Source organism: Carcharhinus amblyrhynchos, chromosome 8 (genome assembly GCF_965287045.1).
Source record: "Carcharhinus amblyrhynchos chromosome 8, sCarAmb.v2.hapA, whole genome shotgun sequence".
In the NCBI taxonomy this organism is placed as follows: domain Eukaryota; kingdom Metazoa; phylum Chordata; class Chondrichthyes; order Carcharhiniformes; family Carcharhinidae; genus Carcharhinus; species Carcharhinus amblyrhynchos.
Genome location: NC_137331.1, coordinates 60,021,595 through 60,041,462, shown reverse-complemented (window position 1 = coordinate 60,041,462; position 19,868 = coordinate 60,021,595). Strand labels below are relative to the sequence as shown.

The 19,868-nt window shown below is 42.3% G+C and overlaps 1 protein-coding gene across 3 annotated transcripts in view; it reads right to left on the bottom strand.

Annotated features, from left to right (window-relative positions):
- Positions 1–16,309, bottom strand: part of pde7a (phosphodiesterase 7A) — a 99,884-nt gene extending 83,575 nt beyond the window's left edge. For 2 of the 3 annotated variants that reach the window (XM_080194157.1, XM_080194158.1), the window contains exon 1: positions 14,076–16,309. In XM_080194157.1, the coding sequence (XP_080050283.1) occupies positions 14,076–14,219 (144 nt within the window). In that variant the 5' untranslated portion in view covers positions 14,220–16,309. The remainder of the gene's footprint in view (positions 1–14,075) is intronic. The other variant, XM_080194159.1, reaches the window with a different exon arrangement.
- Positions 16,310–19,868: the final 3,559 nt, after the last annotated feature.

The window sequence follows — 19,868 nt, the reverse complement described above, 5'->3', positions numbered from 1 at the left end:
AACTGTAAAACCTGCTGTGAAAGTGAGCAACGTATTAATTAAACTCACAGATATAATGAATTTTTATTGTGAAATCAAGTATCAATCTGTGCAACAAATACTACGACTGGCATCTGACCTGCTTTCATAAGAACATAAGAACATAAGAAATAGGAGCAGGAGTAGGCCATCTAGCCCTTCGAGCCTGCCCTGCCATTCAATAAGATCATGGCTGATCTGTTGTGGCTCAGTTCCACTTTCCCGCCCTCTCCCCATAACCCTTAATCCCCTCTCTTACCAAGAACCCATCAACCCGCTTCTTAAAAATATTTAGCGAGGCAGCCTCCACCACTTCAACGGGCAGAGAATTCCAGAGATTCACCACCCTTTGAGTGAAGAAGTTCCTCCTCAACTCCGTTCTAAACCGCCTCCCTAAACATTTATGAGATAGAAGGCTATTGAATTAAGACAATTATTCAGAAGTGGAAACATTGAAAGAATATTCTAGGATAAGGTCTACATTTCATTGGTGGTGAAGCACGAGGGGTTGTAGTCCACTGTGGGTGTACAAACTGATGAGCATTTACAACCATTCAAACCAAAATAAACCATGGCAAGATGGGGTTACGTTCTTTGAGAACTGGGCTGACCGATCCTTTGCTTCCTTCACCATTTGGGTCTGACTACCTGAAGCAGCTGGAGACACGGTTCAGAAGGCTGGAGTGTGCACTATAACAACAAAAGGCAGCGTGTAGTTCGTGAAACACAGTAGGGCACGTAGGAGAAAACTCTCCTTCTGTATTATAGGTAAGAACCTGGTGAGACATGTTCACTCCTGGGCTGTAGCAATCACCCAAGCCACCCTCCGCTTTATCTGGGGATTGTTTAGATCATGTTTGCAGGGACACAGTTTACAAACGTCAAAATAAAATGGGAAACAAAACTTACCCAACATTGTCCTCATCCTGATGGCCACTTTGTGTGTAGCTGCATTGAGTAAACACCAAGTGTCACTGTAGGCTGAGGTTCCATTTGCCTCAGTGTCGTAAAGGATGGGTTTGGTCATGTTGCTGCTGAATAATCCATTCAGTTGGAATGTGCTGAACCATCCATCCCATTTATGCAGGAAAACACCTTTGACCACATATCCATCAGGTGGTGATCAATACATAATATCCTCAAGGCCCAGCAGGGAAAGGAGATGGTACATCCTGTCGATGGTTCTGAGCAAACTTTCAAAGTCATTTCACAGATTGTGTCATCACCAGAAATTTCAAACAAGCACTAAGACTGGCAGTGAGAAAAGACCAACCACCCTGTCAGGTCTCTCCTGCACATCCAGAGTCTTAGCTACTCCGCACATTGCTCTCTATGGGGATTATGATGAAGAATAGATCTTTGTCCAATTTCTTCTGGTGCGTGCCATACCAAACTTACAGAATGCTGAAAGGCCTGGATAGAATAGATGTGGAGAAGAGTTTCCATCAGTAGGAGAGACTAGGGTCCAAGAGCACAGCCTCAAAGTAAAGGGATGACCCTTTAGAACCGAAATGAGGAGGAATTTCTTCAGCCAGGGGATGGTGAATCTGTGGAATTCATTGCCACAGAAGACTGTGGAGGCCAGGTGGTTAAGCATACTTAAGAGATAGATAGATCGTAATGGGATCAAAGATTACAGGGAACAGGTGGGAGAACGAGGTTGAGAAACCTGGGATGTACCCCAGGATACTGTGGGAGGCGAGGGAAGTGATTGCAGAGCCCCTGGCGATGATCTTTGCGTCGTCAATGGAGACGGGAGAGGTTCCGGAGGATTGGAGGATTGCGGATGTAGTCCCTATTTTCAAGAAAGGGAACAGAGATAGCCCGGGAAATTACCGACCGGTGAGTCTGACCTCAGTGGTTGGTAAGCTGATGGAAAGGCTTCTAAGGGACAAGATTTACGAGCATTTGGAGAGGTTTGACATGATCAGGAATAGTCAGCATGGATTTGTCAAGGGCAGGTCGTGCCTTACGAGCCTAGTTGAGTTCTTTGATAATGTGACTGAACACATTGACGAAGGAAGTGCCGTGGACGTGGTGTACATGGACTTCAGCAAGGCGTTTGATAAGGTCCCCCATGCAAGACTTCTTGAGAAGGTGAGACGGCATGGGATCCAAGGGCCTTTGGCCTTGTGGATCCAGAACTGGCTTGCCTGCAGAAGGCAGAGAGTGGTTGTGGATGGGTCTTTTTCTGAATGGAGGTTAGTCACCAGTGGAGTGCCCCAGGGATCTGTTCTAGGACCCTTGCTGTTTGTCATTTTCATAAATGACCTGGATGAGGAAGTGGAGGGATGGGTAAGTAAGTTCGCTGATGAAACAAAGGTCGGTGGTGTTGTGGATGGTCTGGAAGGATGTCAAAAGTTGCAGCAGGACATAAATAGGATGCAGGAATGGGCGGAGAAGTGGCAGATGGACTTCAACGCAGATAAATGCGTAGTCGTCCATTTTGGCAGAACCAACGGGATGAACGAGTACACTATCAAGGGCAAGAGTCTTAGTAGTGTTGAAGAGCAGAAGGATCTTGGGGTCCGGGTCCACAGGACTCTTAAATCGGCCTCGCAGGTGGAAGAGGTGGTCAAGAAGGCGTATGGTGTACTGGCCTTCATTAATCGAAGGATTGAGTTTAGGAGTCGGGAGGTAATGCTGCAACTTTATAAGACCCTTGTCAGGCCTCATTTGGAGTACTGTGTGCAGTTCTGGTCGCCTCACTATAGGAAAGACGTAGAAGCTATTGAAAGGGTACAGAGGAGATTTACAAGGATGTTGCCTGGACTGGGAGGCATGCCTTATGAAGTTAGGTTGAGGGAGCTGGGTCTCTTTTCCCTGGAGAGACGAAGGTTGAGAGGCAACCTGATAGAAGTTTATAAAATGTTGAGAGGAATAGATAGGGTGGATTCTCAGAGGCTATTTCCCCGGGTTGAAATGGTCGCTACGAGAGGACACAGATTTAAGGTGCGGGGAGGAAAGTACAGAAGTGATGTTAGGGGTAAGTTTTTCACTCAGAGGGTGGTGAGTGAATGGAATCGGCTGCCGTCAGTGGTGGTGGAGGCGAACTCGCTGGGGTCTTTTAAAAGACTTCTGGATGAGTATATGGGGTTTTATGGGATTGGGGGTTATAGATAGGTCTATAGATTGGTAGGTGTTGATGTGATCGGCGCAACTCGTGGGCCGAAGGGCCTGTTTGTACTGTAGTGTTCTATGTTCTAAACACATCTGCCATGATTGAACAGTGGAGCAGATTCGATGGGCTGAATAGCATAACCCTGCTCCTATATCTTACGGTGTCTTTGCAAGCAAGGTCTAAAGAGAGAGAGCTATAGTGGTATTTGTCGAGGTTCATCCCAAACAACTCCAACATACAGACAGTGCTGCTGGAAGACCATCATCTCTATGAAAGACGCTCTTAGTCCCAAAGGTTGGTCTTCCATCCCCGCAACTGGATGCTACAGACTGGCACATTCCAAGGCTGAGGGACACTCTAAATTTTGGGCAACCATCTCAGAGGAGTAAAGAAGAAATAACATCATTCAAGGAAAGGCCTTTCAGCCACAGTATATGTATTGGAAACATCAAGTGATTTTAAATTCTATTGAGGCACCTCAAAGTGGAACATGCTGAATGGGGAAAGTTGAATTATATTGCACTCTCTGCAATATTTCATTTGAAATGTACTTTACAACTTTTTGAATAAAGTAAATTTTTGGACAAAAAGAAACAGGCTGCGCATATTCAATATGTTTTACAGTTGCCTTGTCTTTAAGCATTCAAGCACAAAGATTACAAGAATGACCAAATTCAGGTGGCTTTTTGCAAAAGTGAAACAAGTCAAAAACTCACATGCATGTCAGATTGAGACTCTGAGCTACTCACTTTGAGCCAGAATGTTTGATTTACACTATGTTTTTAGTACACCATAAACCTAAAGATGTTAAGTTGATCATCACCATCCCAAGGTCACATGTAGGGCATAAAGGATAAACACTTCACTTTTACATAAACAGAATTGTTGTACAAACAACATTTTTGTTTGAAAGCCAAAACTACAACATTTAGAGTTCCAATTCTTTTTGACACAACTTTAATTTATATTTGATATAGCCAACTTATGATAATAACTTTTAAATAGTTCTATTTTTAATGCTGAGCTGATTATATTTATGTATTCTAGACCATGTATACCAGAATGAAGAAATGTTAATACAGCAGCTTCCTCACCTAGATAAATATTTTATTCCTGCTAATTAGCAGACTTGGCAAACAAATATAGGGACACAGTAGCGGATTGGGAATGTAAATGGACTAGTAATCTTGAGGCAGCCCAGTCTGATACTCTGTGAAGATGGTTTCAAATTCAAGCTAGTGGAATTTAAATGTAATTAATAAAATCTGTAATTGAAAACTAGACTCTGTCACGGTGGCCATGAAACTATCACAGTGTCATAAAAACCCATTTAGCTCACTAATGTCTTTTTACATAGAAACAAGATACAGGAGGAGGCCAATCGTTCATTCTGATCATGGCTGATCATCAAATTCAATATCCTGATCCCACCTTCCTCCCATATCCCTTGATCCCTTTAGCCCCAAGAGTTATGTCTAATTTCTTGAATTCAGACAATGTTTTGGCCTCAACATTCTGTGGTAGTGAATTCCACACATTCACTACCCTCCAGGTGAAGAAATTTCTCCTCATCTCAATTCTAAAAGGTTATCCTCAAGCTATGAGGATATCCCCTTATCCTCAAACTATGATCCCTAGTTCTGAACTTTCCCACCACTGGGAACATTCTTTCCAAATCTACTCTTAGAGTTTAATGAGTTTCTATGAGAATCCCTTCTCACTCTTCTAAACTCTAGTAAATAACCCTAACTGGCTCAGTCTCTCCTCACATGACAAACCTGCCATCCCAGGAATCAGCCTGATAAACCTTCGCTGTACTCTCCCTATAGCAAGGACATCCAGCCTCAGATAAGGACACCAAAACTGCACACAATACTCCAGGTGTGACCTCACCAACTCCCTATACAATTGCAGCAAAATATCCCAAGCCCCATATCAAATCCTCTTGCTATGAAGGCCAACATACCATTTGCCTTCTTTATTGCCTTCTGTACCTACACGCTTACTTTCAGTAACTGATGCATGAGAAGTCCAAGGTCTCATTGAGTATCCACCTCTCTCAAATTACAGCCATTCAAGTAATAATTTTTAAAAGGAAGGAAGTGTGCCATCCTTACCTGGTCTGGCCTACACAGACCCACGGCAATGTGTTTAACTCTTAACTACCCTCTGCAATGGCCTGGCCAGCCACTCAGTTCAAGGGCAATTAGGGATAGGCAATAAACATAAGAAACATAAGAAATAGGAGCAGGAGTAGGCCATCCAGCCCTTCGAGCCTGCCCCGCCATTCAATAAGATCATGGCTGATCTGTCGCTGCTCAGTTAAATGCTGGGCTTGTCAGCAATGCTCACATTCAATTAAAGAATAAAGAAATTAAAGATAAAAAAGGAATTTTTTTTGAAAATGGCACAAGCAGGTTCTAATTCGTGCAAGCATGCAGAAATCCTAGCAAGTGTGAGGTTACTGATAAAAGTTATTTAGGTACCAACAGACGATGGGATTGAAAATAGATGGGTCAGTAGTGAAACGTATTCATGCCATTAAATGCAGGCAGTTATGTCGCAACTTTTAAATGAGCGCTCGTGTACAATTAATCTGCCAAATTACACAAGGGAATATAAAATAGAAGACTAAACAACATTGCAGGCTAATCATGCTTCCCTACTTGAAACTTGGACATGTGCATTATCTGATAAAATAAACGTTCACTACAAGCACAGCTTTGATAATTGCTTTTGTACAGACATTGGAGTTATACAGTAAATGCAACCTGCATTCAGTGTGAGAACCTGAAGTTACAGCCAGAGGAACCCTAATCTGTTCTTCTTCAGGAGGCAGTTCAATGCTTTTCAGCCAATTTATATTCCAATTTAAAGTCAGGAAGGAGCCAAAAGTATATGGTATGATTACACCTTTGGACTCCCTTCATCAGTTTTAAAATGGATAAACTCCTGCAATAATTAAGAATCTTGTCAGTTAATGCATAATGATGTAGTGTGAAAAATGGAACTATTAAACAAACCATCATTTCAAGTCATACAATCCCTATAGTGGTCATTTGGCCCATTGAGCCTACACCGATAACAATCCAACCCAGGCCCTATACCCATAACCCCATATACTTACCCTGCTAATCCCTCAGAATATATTAAGAAAATCTATAAAATCCAGGAATGGGTGATTATTTTAGACAAATATCCTAATTTCTACAAATCCATACATGGCCTTGACCCCAAAATTCATTTTGTAGTTTTTACTCAGGTTAGCCAATTGATCCATGGTGTTACAAACTACTGCAGGAATCTAATGGTGAAACTTCGATATGTTTGAATATTGCTGCTACTGCAATCATTATACTTACATTCGTCACACAAATGAAAACATGTTTCACAAAGCATTCGGTCAATTTGAAGAACACTCTTAGGTTTCATGGGAAATATTTTTTGTACAAGCTTACTACAAGCTATTCAACATTGGACAGAAACATGGCATTGAAAGTTGTCACAGATGTTCAAGACCTAAAAGATATTGAAAGAAAGGCCCAAGGGAAGATGACAATCTTCACAAAGAGAGAATATCTCAAAGCCCTGGCAACTAGGAAAAAGCAGACCCTGAGGGCAGACTTATTGGATATTTCCAATAAGATGTGGATAAATTTAAGGGCAAGTTGAAATTTAGTTAAGTTTTCATGCACTTGTCTTTTTTTTACATGCACACAATTGACTGAGTAAAATCAAACACAGCTCCCAAGAAAAAGAAATATTGATCTTGTGGTAGTTGTTTATTCCAGATTACTTATAGGTATTGGTGGATTTAACAACTGAGCAATCAGTATCCTTTAAATTTGTTCAAGGGATGCAAGCATCCTTAAGCAAGTCCAGCATTTGTTGCCAATCCCTAGTTGCCCTTGAAAATCTGGCAGTAATTTACTTACTAAAATCAGCCAGATAGTTCACCATGAAGAGTAACACACTATTCTATACTGATTTCAAGCAATTCTTAAAAGGACAGCTATTGCTGTGATTTAAAAACTATTAGGTGGATTGATGATTAAAGTCTGAGTATTGAGTTTTTCCTGTGTTTATGACTTTAAAAACAAAGGTTACAAACCCAATGAGAATAAATGGCAACCTCTCAAATCAGGTCAGCAGCCATGATGCATTTCCTGTCAGAATTCCTTAAATTTGTAGTTTTGCAACACGTAATCACTTGAACATAGTAGGTACCTAGATTTACTGGCACCACATCAATAAACATATCACAGGGCTCAAGAATCCTTCTCCCACCCAAAAAAAAATCCAAATTCCTGAAACAGGGATTTGAAATAAACAACTTCCCCTCAGAGGGCTGTTGATATCGGATTACAAAAAAACAAACATCAGACTTCAAGCATTTTGTTAGTTTAGGCTAAGAGAAAAGTCAAAGTAAAAAGACTTTTCAGAACAAGGGACAAACTCAGACAAAGGGAACCGCCAGAGGCTGAAGTGAAATTGGATTACATGGATAGAAGGCACAGAAACAGGCCATTTCACCAAACCAATCCGTGCTGGTATTTATGCTCCATCTAAGGCTCCTTTAACCTACTTAAACCTATTCTGAACTATTGCTTTATTTCTTTACCACTATCATTACCACTTCTTTTGCCTTTTGTTCTATGACATTTTGATATTTACTCTTCTCACCTTCTAACCTGTAGCCCTGGCCTTTCCCTTTTGTTCTACCTGACCCACCTTCTCTTTTGCAACAAGCATAAAATCCATCACATTTTTATCTCTCATCCAAAGGAGGGCCATTTAAACTCAAAAATGTTAAGTTTGTTTCTCTCTCCAAAGATTCTGCCAGCCTTGTTGAGTTTTTCCACGACTTTGTTTTTATTTCAAATCTCCAGCATCCACAACATTTTACTTTAATTTACTCAGATTGATTACTGCTCAATCAAGCATCAATGTTAACTATTTATTGTGGAAACATTAAATTTTGTCATAATGCTTCCAACACTTTTTTGGCATGACAGATTAGGTATGGTGCATTTGAGCCACTCAAACTCTTAATCAAACTCTTCCAAGCACTTAAATAACCCATCTCAAATGCCCTTCCAAAACTGTGCACTGAAAGTTGGCTCCTGGGATGAACACACAATGCATCACACAATTCAGAGTGTACCAATTCACCAAAGATCCTTGGACAGCACCTTCCAAACCCATGACCACCTCTATCTTGAAGGGTAAGGGCAGCAGATGGGAACACCACCACCTGCAAATTCCCTTCCAAGCCACTTAGCGTCCTGACATGGAAATATATTGCCATTCCTTTGGCTGAGTCAAAATCCTGGAATCCTCTCCCTAATGGCATTGTGAGTAAAAGTCAACCCACAACACACAGACTGCAGTGATTCAAGAAGGCAGTTCAGCACCACCTTCTCAAGGGCAAGTAGGGATGGGCAATAAATGGTGGCCAGCCAGTGACACCCACATCCCACAAATGAATTTAATAAAAAAAATAACATCGGGAAGTTTTTTGCATTTCAGAACTGGGTAGAAATCATCTTTTACCAATTCACCAATCTGGAAAAGTACAAGGATTTAAGTTGGTGGGGATTATAAAAATTGGTTTTGAAAAAGTGACTTTATAAATGGTCTCTAGTTGTACTGTGACTAGGACTTGTAATCTACTAACAGAATGGAGTTACAAAATAAGTAGCATTAAAGGGTACAGTCGTGTCAATCATTTATTGATTCCTGAGGGGCATTGTTGAATAGTTTTTAACCAATTGTCTGAAGATTGACAGAATATTATCTAGTCTGAGATATGTAGAATAAGTCAAAAAGCCAAGTTGAACATTATACATTATTTATCTTGAATGGCTAGAATTAAAATTTCAATGCATTTCCTACATGGGTTGTAACACAAGAATTTCCCCCTCCGGGTAAATTCCAAAGTTCCATCACATTTAGTCATAGATGCAAAACAATCTTTAAAAACAAATCATCCACCTGAGTCCAGTTACAGTTGTTCTCAGAAATGTATACTCTGTTAAAGTTACTAGGAGCTGTTGATTCAAAGCTTCGCTTGACCAGTAGCTTTAAAGAGACACAGATTATCAGTTGAACCTCACAACCATGCTGCAGACCACCAGCCAGCAATAGTAGAAAGCAGCCAAGCATTAATAATGACATAATGACAGCCCTTGAGGAAATGTCAAAAAACAACTCCTGCAACTGCCAGTACAGATTATATAAACGCTAAAACACAGAGAAGCTTTTTTTATATTAAGAAGAGTTGAGGATTTTAAATAATTTCACATTATGACAGTTATGCAGACCTTCAAGAGCACATATGCGTTCGCCATAAATGTGTGATTCCCACACTGTGGGTTAAAGGACCTTGTCTGAACTCAGCACTAAGTTTGAATGGCCTTGCTGAGCTTGGATTTCCCTTGTGAGAATCATGCCCCATCCCCTTTTCATACCAACGAAGATTGGATCTGCTGGAAATGGGGGTCGGTTCTCCAACTTGGCAAAAATCCAGGATTTAGACTCTACTGACAGCATTCCATTGAAGTTAAAGAGCTGGAATTAGCTTCAGTCATAAAGATTACAATTTGACACAGAATCTTGAGTGAAGGGTACTAGTGTCATTAGCAAATGTGTCAATGAGTATCCATGAAAATGGGACAGCACACTACCCTCAATTACTAAAGCAAATAAGAACGGTTTAATGTATTTGTAATATACTTGCAGCCTCATCATAGAAGTGGTTTGTAATAATACTAGACAAATAAATTCTGTACTGAGTAAGCGGATTGCAAAAGACCCAGTAGACAGTGATGTTCATTCTCAAAAGGACCTACAAACTAAAGTGCTGTTTTATTATTAAACTCTTAATTTGGTTTAGTGGAGGATACCTGAGACTCATTGTATGCAATATCTGCGCAATATAGGTCATCTGAAAATCTTGTGTCCAGGATAACCACAACTGCAAGAATCGTAGCCAACTGCTAACACTCAGTTTCACTTCAGCTAATGGAACAATTGGAAACAATCTTTCATAATAGGCAGATAGTTGAAAATTATTTAAAAATGGAGAGAAAGTCAGGAAATTATAGACTTAATGATTGTGGAAAAGTTATTCGAATCTATAACTAAGGATAGTGATTAAGCACTTAGAGAAATTTGCACTTATGAGAAAGCAAACATAGATTTGTAATATGCAGGTCATGGCTAATGAACTAAATTGAATTATGTGAAGTAATTAGATTAGTAGGCAGGGGAATGTCAATGGATACAGTTTATATCTATTTTCAAGAATGCAGTGAGGACCTACAGAAGAGAATATCGACCAAAATAAACTCCTGGTATTAAAAATAAACCATTGACCTTATTAGGAAATAACAGGTATGTACCCATGTTGTAGGAACTGACTACTGATGTCCCAGAAGGATCTGTGCTGGGGTGTCAATCATTTATTCTGTGTTAATGATATTGACAATGTGACATAAAGCCATATATCCAAGTTTTCCATTTACACCAAGACTGGTAACATATTAAATAGTATAGATAGCAGCATAAAATTAAAGAAAGATCAATAAAGTGAATAGGCAAAAAAGTGCAGGTGTGTGAGGTCATTTGTTTTAAACTAAAAAAAAGACGAATCAAATATTTTTTTCTGACAGTAAAAAGCAAGGAACAGAAGTCCAGAGAAATTTAGTGAACCCAAATACATAATCACTAAAATGTTATGTTCAGAGGTACAAAGAAAGTCAGAAGGAATAGTAGTCTTCATATCTAAGAGTATTAGCATATAAAGGGAAGGTTAGCTAATGCCATATAAAGCCCTGATTAGATCAGTGATTCCCAAACTTTTTCAGTACAAGGACCCCTTTCCAAATGGATTAATCACAGATACCCACTTTTTGTTTATTCTTTCATGCATCACTGGCAATATCAGCATTTGTTGCCCATTCCCAAATTCCCACAAGAAATTGACAGTACAAGGTTACACCATATAGACTTGAGGCATACACTTTCAGTGTATTCCTTCTCATTAACGGGTCAAACTCTGAGAACTCCTTCCCCAAAAGCATTATGGAAGCATCTTCAACACACAGACTGCAATGGTTCTGGGTGATTTGGGTTGCATAATAAATGCCAGCCTTGCCAATGTCACCCACATACCAAGAATGCTTTTTTTTAAACTAGTGGCATTTGAAGAACACCGAGCTTTGTTATTTTTATGTTCAAATATCTGCATAGGTTTGTGTGTAATGATTTCTTGGACATGACAGGGCAAGAAAAAAGTTCCAAGAACAAAATACTCCAGGTGCTGGAAATCTGAAATAAAAGCAAGAAATACTGGAAACACTTAGCAGCATCAGCGGAGAAGGAAACACAGTTATCAGGTTGTAGACCTGAAAAATTGGGCAGAATTTTTCCAAAAAAACGGCAAAGCGTTCTGACTGAAAACTGGCATTTTTCTTCTCAGAGAAACAGACAAGTTTTTCTCCAGGTCTTCCGATGCTTTGATTTTTTTTGAAAAACCAGGTGGTGTGTTTTGTGCCATCATTCCCAAGGGACGGGCCTAAAGGTGCCAGCAAACCCAGCTCCAAGCTTTTTAGACCCCCTCCTCAAGACACTGGAACTGCCCTCAAATAAGAAGACCCCCAACTCTCTGCCACAGAGGCCCAACCTCACCCCCAGCCACGCAAGCATCAGTACAACCCTATGTCCCCCCCCCCATATCCACGCTGGCATCGGATTTCTGGGGCATCAGGCCTCCTCCATCTAGTTGCCAGCACCAGCCTACCCACCTCCCTCCTTAATTGCTGGCATAGAACACTATAACACAAACAGGCCCTTCGGCCCACAAGTTGCGCTGATCATATCCATGCCTAACAGGCCTATCTATAACCCTCAATCCCATCAAATCCCATGTACTCATCCAGAAGTCTCTTAAAAGACCCCAGCAAGTTCACCTCTACCACCACCGACAGCAGCCGATTCCACTCACTCACTGCCCTCTGAGTGAAAAACTTACCCCTGACATCTCCTCTGTACCTGCTCCCCAGCACCTTAAACCTGTGTCCTCTCGTAGCGACCATTTCAGCCCTGGGAAATTGAGTGGATTCTCGGAGGCTATCTATACCTCTCAACATTTCATAAACCTCTATCAGGTCGCCTCTCAATCTTCGTCTCTCCAGGCAGAAGAGACCTAGCTCCCTCAACCTATCTTCATAAGGTATGCCTCCCAATCCAGGCATTGGGACTTGAGCTTCCCCTTGCCTCAGCATATTTGAAATCCCTATTATAGGTCTGCCTGTTGGTCCCAACTGTTAGCATTGGAAGTGTTGGGAGGTGCTGCCCAGCCATGACCGTGACCACCCTGGGACTACACACCTGCACTCTGGCACGGTCATTGCGACTGCTGCAGAGATGTAATTCCCAATGGCGTAATATCACGCAGCGGGTAAGAACATCTGACATTTCCAGAAGATACGGCACAAGCCGTTTAATCAGATGTTAATTAATTTAAATTCTTTCAAATCAGGTTCGCACCTGTTATCAGCAAGGAAGATCTCATTCTGGCACAAATCCTATTACGGTCCTCTCGTGAAAAATTCCATAGCCGGATTTGTACCCATGGCGGATGCACCCAGAAAATCCTCTCCAGTCACTGTTTCTTTCTCCACAGATATTGCCAGATTTGCTGAGTGTCTCTAGCAGAAAAAATATTGCTTACAGATGTGCCCAGAGACTCAGCATTACATGATAAGGGTATACATGAGGAACATACCAAATTCAAACTTCTGTCTGTAAAATTTAACCAATCTCAACACAGCAGAAGTGTACATGCCAAATCTAGCATAAGCATCACTTCAATCTCCAGGAAAATGTACACAGAGATTAGCTAGATGATGATTCCCTCCACAATCAGCATTTACAGACCTGGATCATTATTAAGGAGTTTTATAATAACATTTTATCTATGAATCAAGGGAAAACATTTGCAAAAATACATGAAACAATGTTTGGTGGATAAAAATTAAATGAGGAACTCACAAGAACACCACCAACACAGATGAGTTAACCATGAGTCTAAAAATGGGTGGGGGGGATGTGAACTGAGTGAGGATCTGAACATGCAGAGAGAAGTGGACAATAATCTCTCCCTCAATGTCAACAAAACGAAGGAGATAGTCATTGCTTTCAGGAAGCAAAGTGGAGGACATGCCCCTCTCTACGTCAATGAGGACAAAGTAGAAATGGTCGAGAGTTTCAAGTTTTTAGGTATCCAGATCACCAACAACCTGTCTTGGTCCCCCCATGCCAACACTATAGTTAAGAAAGTCTACCAACGCCTCTACTTTCCCAGAAGACAAAAGAAATTTCACACGTCTGCTATGACTCTCACCAACTTTTACAGATGCACCATAGAAAGCAATCCATCTGGTTGCAACACAGCTTGGTATGACTCCTGCTCCATCCAAGACAGCAAGAAACTACAAAGGATCCGAATGAAACCCAGTCCATCACTCAAACCAGCCTCCCACCCATTGACAACGTCTACCCACTTCCCGCTGCCTCAGAAAAGCAGTCAGCATAAGCTAGGACCCCACGCACCCTGGACATACTCTCATCCACCTTCTTCCATTGGGAAAAAGGTACAAAAGTCTGAGGTCAAGTACCAATCAACTGAAGAACAGCTTCCCTGCTGCCATCAGACTTTCAATGGACCGACCTCGCATTAAATTGAACTTTCTCTACACCCTAGCAATGACAATAACTCTACATTCTCTCCTTTCCTTCTCTATGAACGGTATGTTTTGTCTGTATAGCGCGCAAGAAACAATATATTTCACTGAGTGTTAATATATGTGACAATAATAAATAAAATGAAACAACACTGCTGGTATCCAGCAACTTTGTGAGAGCCTCCTACCTGAGACAGGACTCTGGGGTTAGCGCAGCCGAACAGGGACGAGCTGGAGCTGAAGCTGATGGCGCCTCTGCGGCTCAGGACGTGTTTGGGTACCGGCCTGTCGAGCGGCAGCACCGGTAACTGGTACTGGTAGCATACTGCCATTGGAGCGGGGGCCGAGCCTGCGGGCACCGGCCCAACCAAAGACTAAAGAGCGGCGACAGCCGAACTACCACATCGAGAGGAAGAGCCGGAACCGGGGAGGCCGGGGCCCGGGGCCGGACGCGCACCGCCCGGGGAGGCCGGGGGCCGGGGCCTCGCTCTCTCTCTCCGCTGGCTCCCCGGGCCGGCTTCAGGTATCTGGGTTTCCGACCGAAGACAAACACCGGCCGTGCTCAGCCACCGACTCCCGGGCACAGCCGCCCCCTCCCAGGCCCATCTTCGGGCGCCACCTCCGGGCTTTGATTTTTCTCCTCTCGCTCCGCCTCGGCTTCTCGCGGCTCCTATCTGAGAAAGCCCATGGGCGGCGGGAGCCGGCGCGGCCCTGACACGGAGGCCTTCCCCCTTCTCCGGAGCTTTTCCTCCTCACCGCAGCCTGTCCTCATGTCTCGCCGCCGCCGCCAGAAGTCGGCATCTCGGCCCCGGGCGGAGCGGCCTGGTCTGGTGTGGCTGAGCCGGGGGCTCGGGCTGGGGCTGAGTGAGGGAACAGCAGCGGGTAAACCCCCGCCCCCCGCTTTAAATCACAGAGAGAGCTGCACAGAGAGTCCTCGCCGCAAGCTGACTGGAGATTTTGTTTTCAGGAACCAGCCACCTGCCAAAAGCTTTTGTGTGTGTGTTGTAAAGGCAGAAATAAAAGAGCCCAATGACAGGGAGGATACTTCCCCCAACACTTTCTCTCACTGGCACATTTTCCCTTTCGGAAATGTTATGTGAAAGTTGATTGGAGCACGGCGATGGCTCTGTCCTGATCTTCCCACGTTACTAGAGGACCCCCTTGTACTAGAAAGCGGATAGAGTGCAGATAGGGTATTCCTGCAATCTGGGTTTGCCCTCAGGCTGATGAACATCAGTGTAGGTAACCACCTCCTGATGAGTCATATCCTACAATGTGTTCATGTTATCAACTCTCCTGAGTACACAATTGCATTGATTTGTGGCAGCTTATTGCATTTAAACAATGTGTTTTTGGCGTGGATGGTAAAGGTCATCAAAATATGCAGTTGCACTTCCTAATTGATTTTATTACATTTCTTGCTGGACATGGCTTTCTGTCTCAACTTGCCAATGTTTGAGAAGACAAACTTTGTAAATTGTTATGTTAACAAGATATTTCATGCAAGTTTAAAACTGCAGTTGCACCTTGGCTCTTGGCCAACCTATTGTTAAGAACTGTACAAATGTTATTTACATGTTTTCCTTCTAACATTGTCTGTTATGAAAGCATTCGAATTTCCCTTGCAGTCATCAAATTTGAGCAGCATCCAGTTTATATAATCAAGATATTGAGCTGTGTTCTATACCCAGGTACTTGCCAACCAATGATCCAGCCTCAAAAGTTTGTGATGAGAAGGTAGTTTCCTTATAAATAATAATTGCTTTCCATTTACAATTTGGAAAAGATTTGAGATAACCACTTGCTGTAGGTTGATATCATGCACATTCTAATATTTTATGCTTCTTGCTAAATTGTAAGAAAAACATTGATTACTGAAAATCTGAAATAAATTTGATGAAAGATCCCATTCAAAATATGACATTTTAATCTAATATTTCCAGAATTATATGTTTTTATTTTTCCTTTGAATGAAGATAACCAAAATCAATACTAATTTACAACTAATTTGTTCATAGTGTACATAAAAACAAAATAAATAGGAGCAGAAGACAGTCCCTCGCCCCACCATTCAATATGATCATTATTGATCTTGTGCCTCAACTTCTCATTCCCACAAATTCACCATATTTCTTGATGCCCTAGGACCAAAAATTTGCCTGAGTCTTAAACACACGCTGATGGAGCATCCACGATCCCTTGGCATTCCCTTATCCTGAGTCTGCATGCTAGATTCCCTAACTAGGATAAACAATCTCTGTGTCTACCCTGTCAAGCCCCTTCAGAACCTGATATGTTTTAATAAGATCAACTCTCTTTTTTAAAGTCTCGCGAGTATAGGCCCAGTCTAATTAGCATTTCATCGTAAGACAACCCTTTCATCCCAAGAACCATGGTAGTGAGCTTCCAATGCAAGTATATCCTCCCTTAAATACGAAGACAAATCTGAACACACTATTCCAGGTATGGTCTTACCAAAATGCTGTATGATTACAATAATACTTCTTTTACTCTTGTATGTTAATCCCCGTGCATTAAAGGCCAACATACAATCTGCCTTCCTAATGGCTTGCTGTACCTGCATGTTAATTTTGTATGATTCTTGAATGAGCACAAAAGTGCGGTGACAAGAACTGAATACAATACTCTTTGACCCTCAATATTTGGAAGTTTCACATCTTCTAGATAGGCTGGGCGGATGGGCCAGGAAATGGCAAATGGAATTTAATGTTGGCAAGTGCGAGGTGGTCCACTTTGGTAGGAATAATGGTAGGAAGGACTATTACTTACGTGGCGAAAAACTGCAGCAGGCAACCGTGCAGAGGGACCGCGGGGTCCTTGTGCATGAGTCGCAAAAACCCAGCCTGCAGGTGCAGCAGGTGGTCGGGAAGGCTAATGGGATGCTGGCCTTCATAGCGAGGGGGATTGAATATAAAAGTAGGGAGGTCTTGCTGCAGCTGTATAGGGCATTGGTGAGGCCGCAGCTGGAGTACTGTGTGCAGTTTTGGGAGCCGTACTTACGCAAGGATATTTTGGCCTTGGAGGGAGTGCAGAGGAGGTTTACTAGGCTGATACCGGAGTTGAGGGGGTTGAGCTATGAGGAGAGGCTGAATAAACTAGGCTTGTACTCGTTAGAGTTTAGAAGAATGAGGGGAGATCTCATTGAGACGTATAAGATGATGAATGGGATGGATAGGATAGAGGTGGAAAGGCTCTTCCCGCTCAGAAAGGACAGTAGGACTAGGGGGCACAGCCTCAAGGTAAAGGGGGGGCGGTTTAGAACGGAGTTGAGGAGGAACTTCTTCACTCAAAGGCTGGTGAATCTCTGGAATTCTCTGCCCGTTGAGGTGGTGGAGGCTGCCTCGCTAAATATTTTTAAGACGCGGGTTGATGGGTTTTTGATAAGAGAGGGGATTAAGGGTTATGGGGAGAGGGCGGGAAAGTGGAACTGAGCAGCGACAGATCAGCCATGATCTTATTGAATGGCGGGGCAGGCTCGAAGGGCTGGATGGCCTACTCCTGCTCCTATTTCTTATGTTCTTATGTTATCTTCTAAAAATATCCTGCTTTTCTTTCTTACAAATAAAATGAATAATCTCACACTTCCCATCTTTTATTCCACCTGCCACCTTGTTATCCACTAACTTAAACTGTCTAAATCTCTTTTCACCTTCTTGTATCCTTTCTGCTTACATTCTCACCTAGCTTTGTATCATAAGCAAACTTAGATACGTTACTCTTGGACTTTTCATTTAAGTAATTAATGTAGATTGTAAATAGCTGAGGCCCCAGCACTGATCCTCTCTGCACTGCATTCATTACAGGCTGACAATTTGATAATGCTGGTGTTGGACTAGGGTAAACACAATAAGAAGTCTTACAACACCAGGTTAAAGTCCAACAGGTTTATTTGGTAGTAAAAGCCACTAGCTTTCGGGGTTTGCCCCTTTCCTCTTTCTGGGGTTTAAAGGGGCAAACTCCGAAAGCTAGTGGCTCTAGCCTCTACCTCTACCCATGTTTGGGGCAGCACTATGGTTAGCACTGATGTCTCACAGCACCAGGAACCTGGGTTTAATTCCCATCTTGGGTTACTGTGTGAAATTTGCACATTCTTCCTGTGTTCGCGTGGGTTTCTTCTGGATACTCTGGTTTCCTCCCCCAATCCAAAGATATGCAGGCTCACTGGATTGGCCATGCTAAATTGTCCCTCAGTGTCCCAAGATGTGTAGGTTAGGGGGATTACTGCGGTAAATTTGTGGGGATACAGGAATAAGGCAGGGGGTGGGCCAGGGAAAGATGTTCTGTTGGACAGTTGGCGTAGACCTGATGGGCTAAATGGCCTTCTTCTGCACTGTCGTGATTCTATGATTCACATACTATCTCCAACTCCATGATGCTTTACTTTGTAGAGTCAAAGAGCAATACAACATGGAAACAGGTCCTTCAGCCCAACTGGTCCATGCTGACCATGTGCCCTCCCAGCTAGTTCCAATTGTTTGCATTTGGCCCATATCTTCTGAATCCTTTCCCATCCATGTACTTATCCAAATGCTTTTTAAATGTTGCTATTTTACCTGCCTCAACCACTTTCTCTGCCTGCTCAATCCATATCTGCAACACTCTCTGCATGAAGAAGTTGCTCCTCAGTCCCTTTTAAATCTTTTGCTTCTCACCTTAAACTTATGCCTTCTAGTTTTCAATTTCCCTTCCCTGGGGAAAAAGACTGTGTGTTCATCCTATTTCTGCCCCTTATGTTTTTATACATCTCAATAAGGTCACCCCTCACTCTCCTACATTCCAAGGAATAAATCCTAACCATCTCCCTATAGCTCGGGCTGACTAGTCCTGGCAACATCCTCGTAAATCTCCTTTGCTCTCTTTCCAGTTTGTCAATGTCTTTCCTGTAACTGTACACAATACTCGAAGTGTGACCTTACCAACAACTTGTACATGTGTAACACAATATCCCAATTCCTACGCTCACTGCCATGACTGATGAAGGCCAGTGTGCTAAATGCCTTCTTCACCACCCTGTCTATCTGTGATGCTGCTTTCAACAAACCATGTACTTGTACTCTGAGGTCCCTCTGTTGCTCAACCTTCTGCAGAGCCTTACCATTCACTTTATAAGTCCTGCCCTAGTTTGACTTTCCAAAATGCAACACCTCACAATTTTCTGTATTGAAATCCATTTGTCAATCCTTGGCTCACTTCCCTAACTGATCAAGATTCTCCTGTAATTTTTGGTAACCTTCTTCACAATCACAGATACCACCTAATTTAGTGTCTTCCGTAAACTTACTAACCATCCCTCGTACATTCACATCCAAACTATTTGTATAAATAATGAATAACAAGGGTCCCAACACCAACCTCTGAGGCAGACCACTAGTCACAGGCCTCCAATCCTCGAGAAACAACCATCAACCATCACCCTCTGCTTCCTACTATAGAGCCAATTTTGAATCCATAGCTCTCCCTGGATCCCACGCAACCTAACCTCCCAGCCTAACTTGCCATGCAGGACCTTATCAAAGGCCTTGCTAAAGTCTATATAAACAACATCTATTGCCCTACCCTCATCCAGCCTCTTGGTTACCTCTTCAAAAAACTCTAAAAGATTCATCAGACATGACTGCCCATCAAAAAGACGTGCTGACTATCCCTAATCAGACCTTGACTATCCAAATGTCAGGAAATTTTGTCCCTCAGAATCCTCTCCAGTAACTAACCCACCATTGATTGTATTAACCTTTTGTGTGACACCTTATTGAATACCTTTTGGAAATTAAAGTATACATAATAATGGCGCCCCTTTATCTACCCTACCAGTTACATCCTCAAAAACGCAAATAAAATTGTCAAACATAAGTTTCCTTTTGTAAAACCATGTTAACTTTGTCTGATCGCATTATGATTCCCTAAGTGCATTGTTGGCTTCCTTAATAATAGATTGCAACAGTTTCCTGGTGACTGATGTC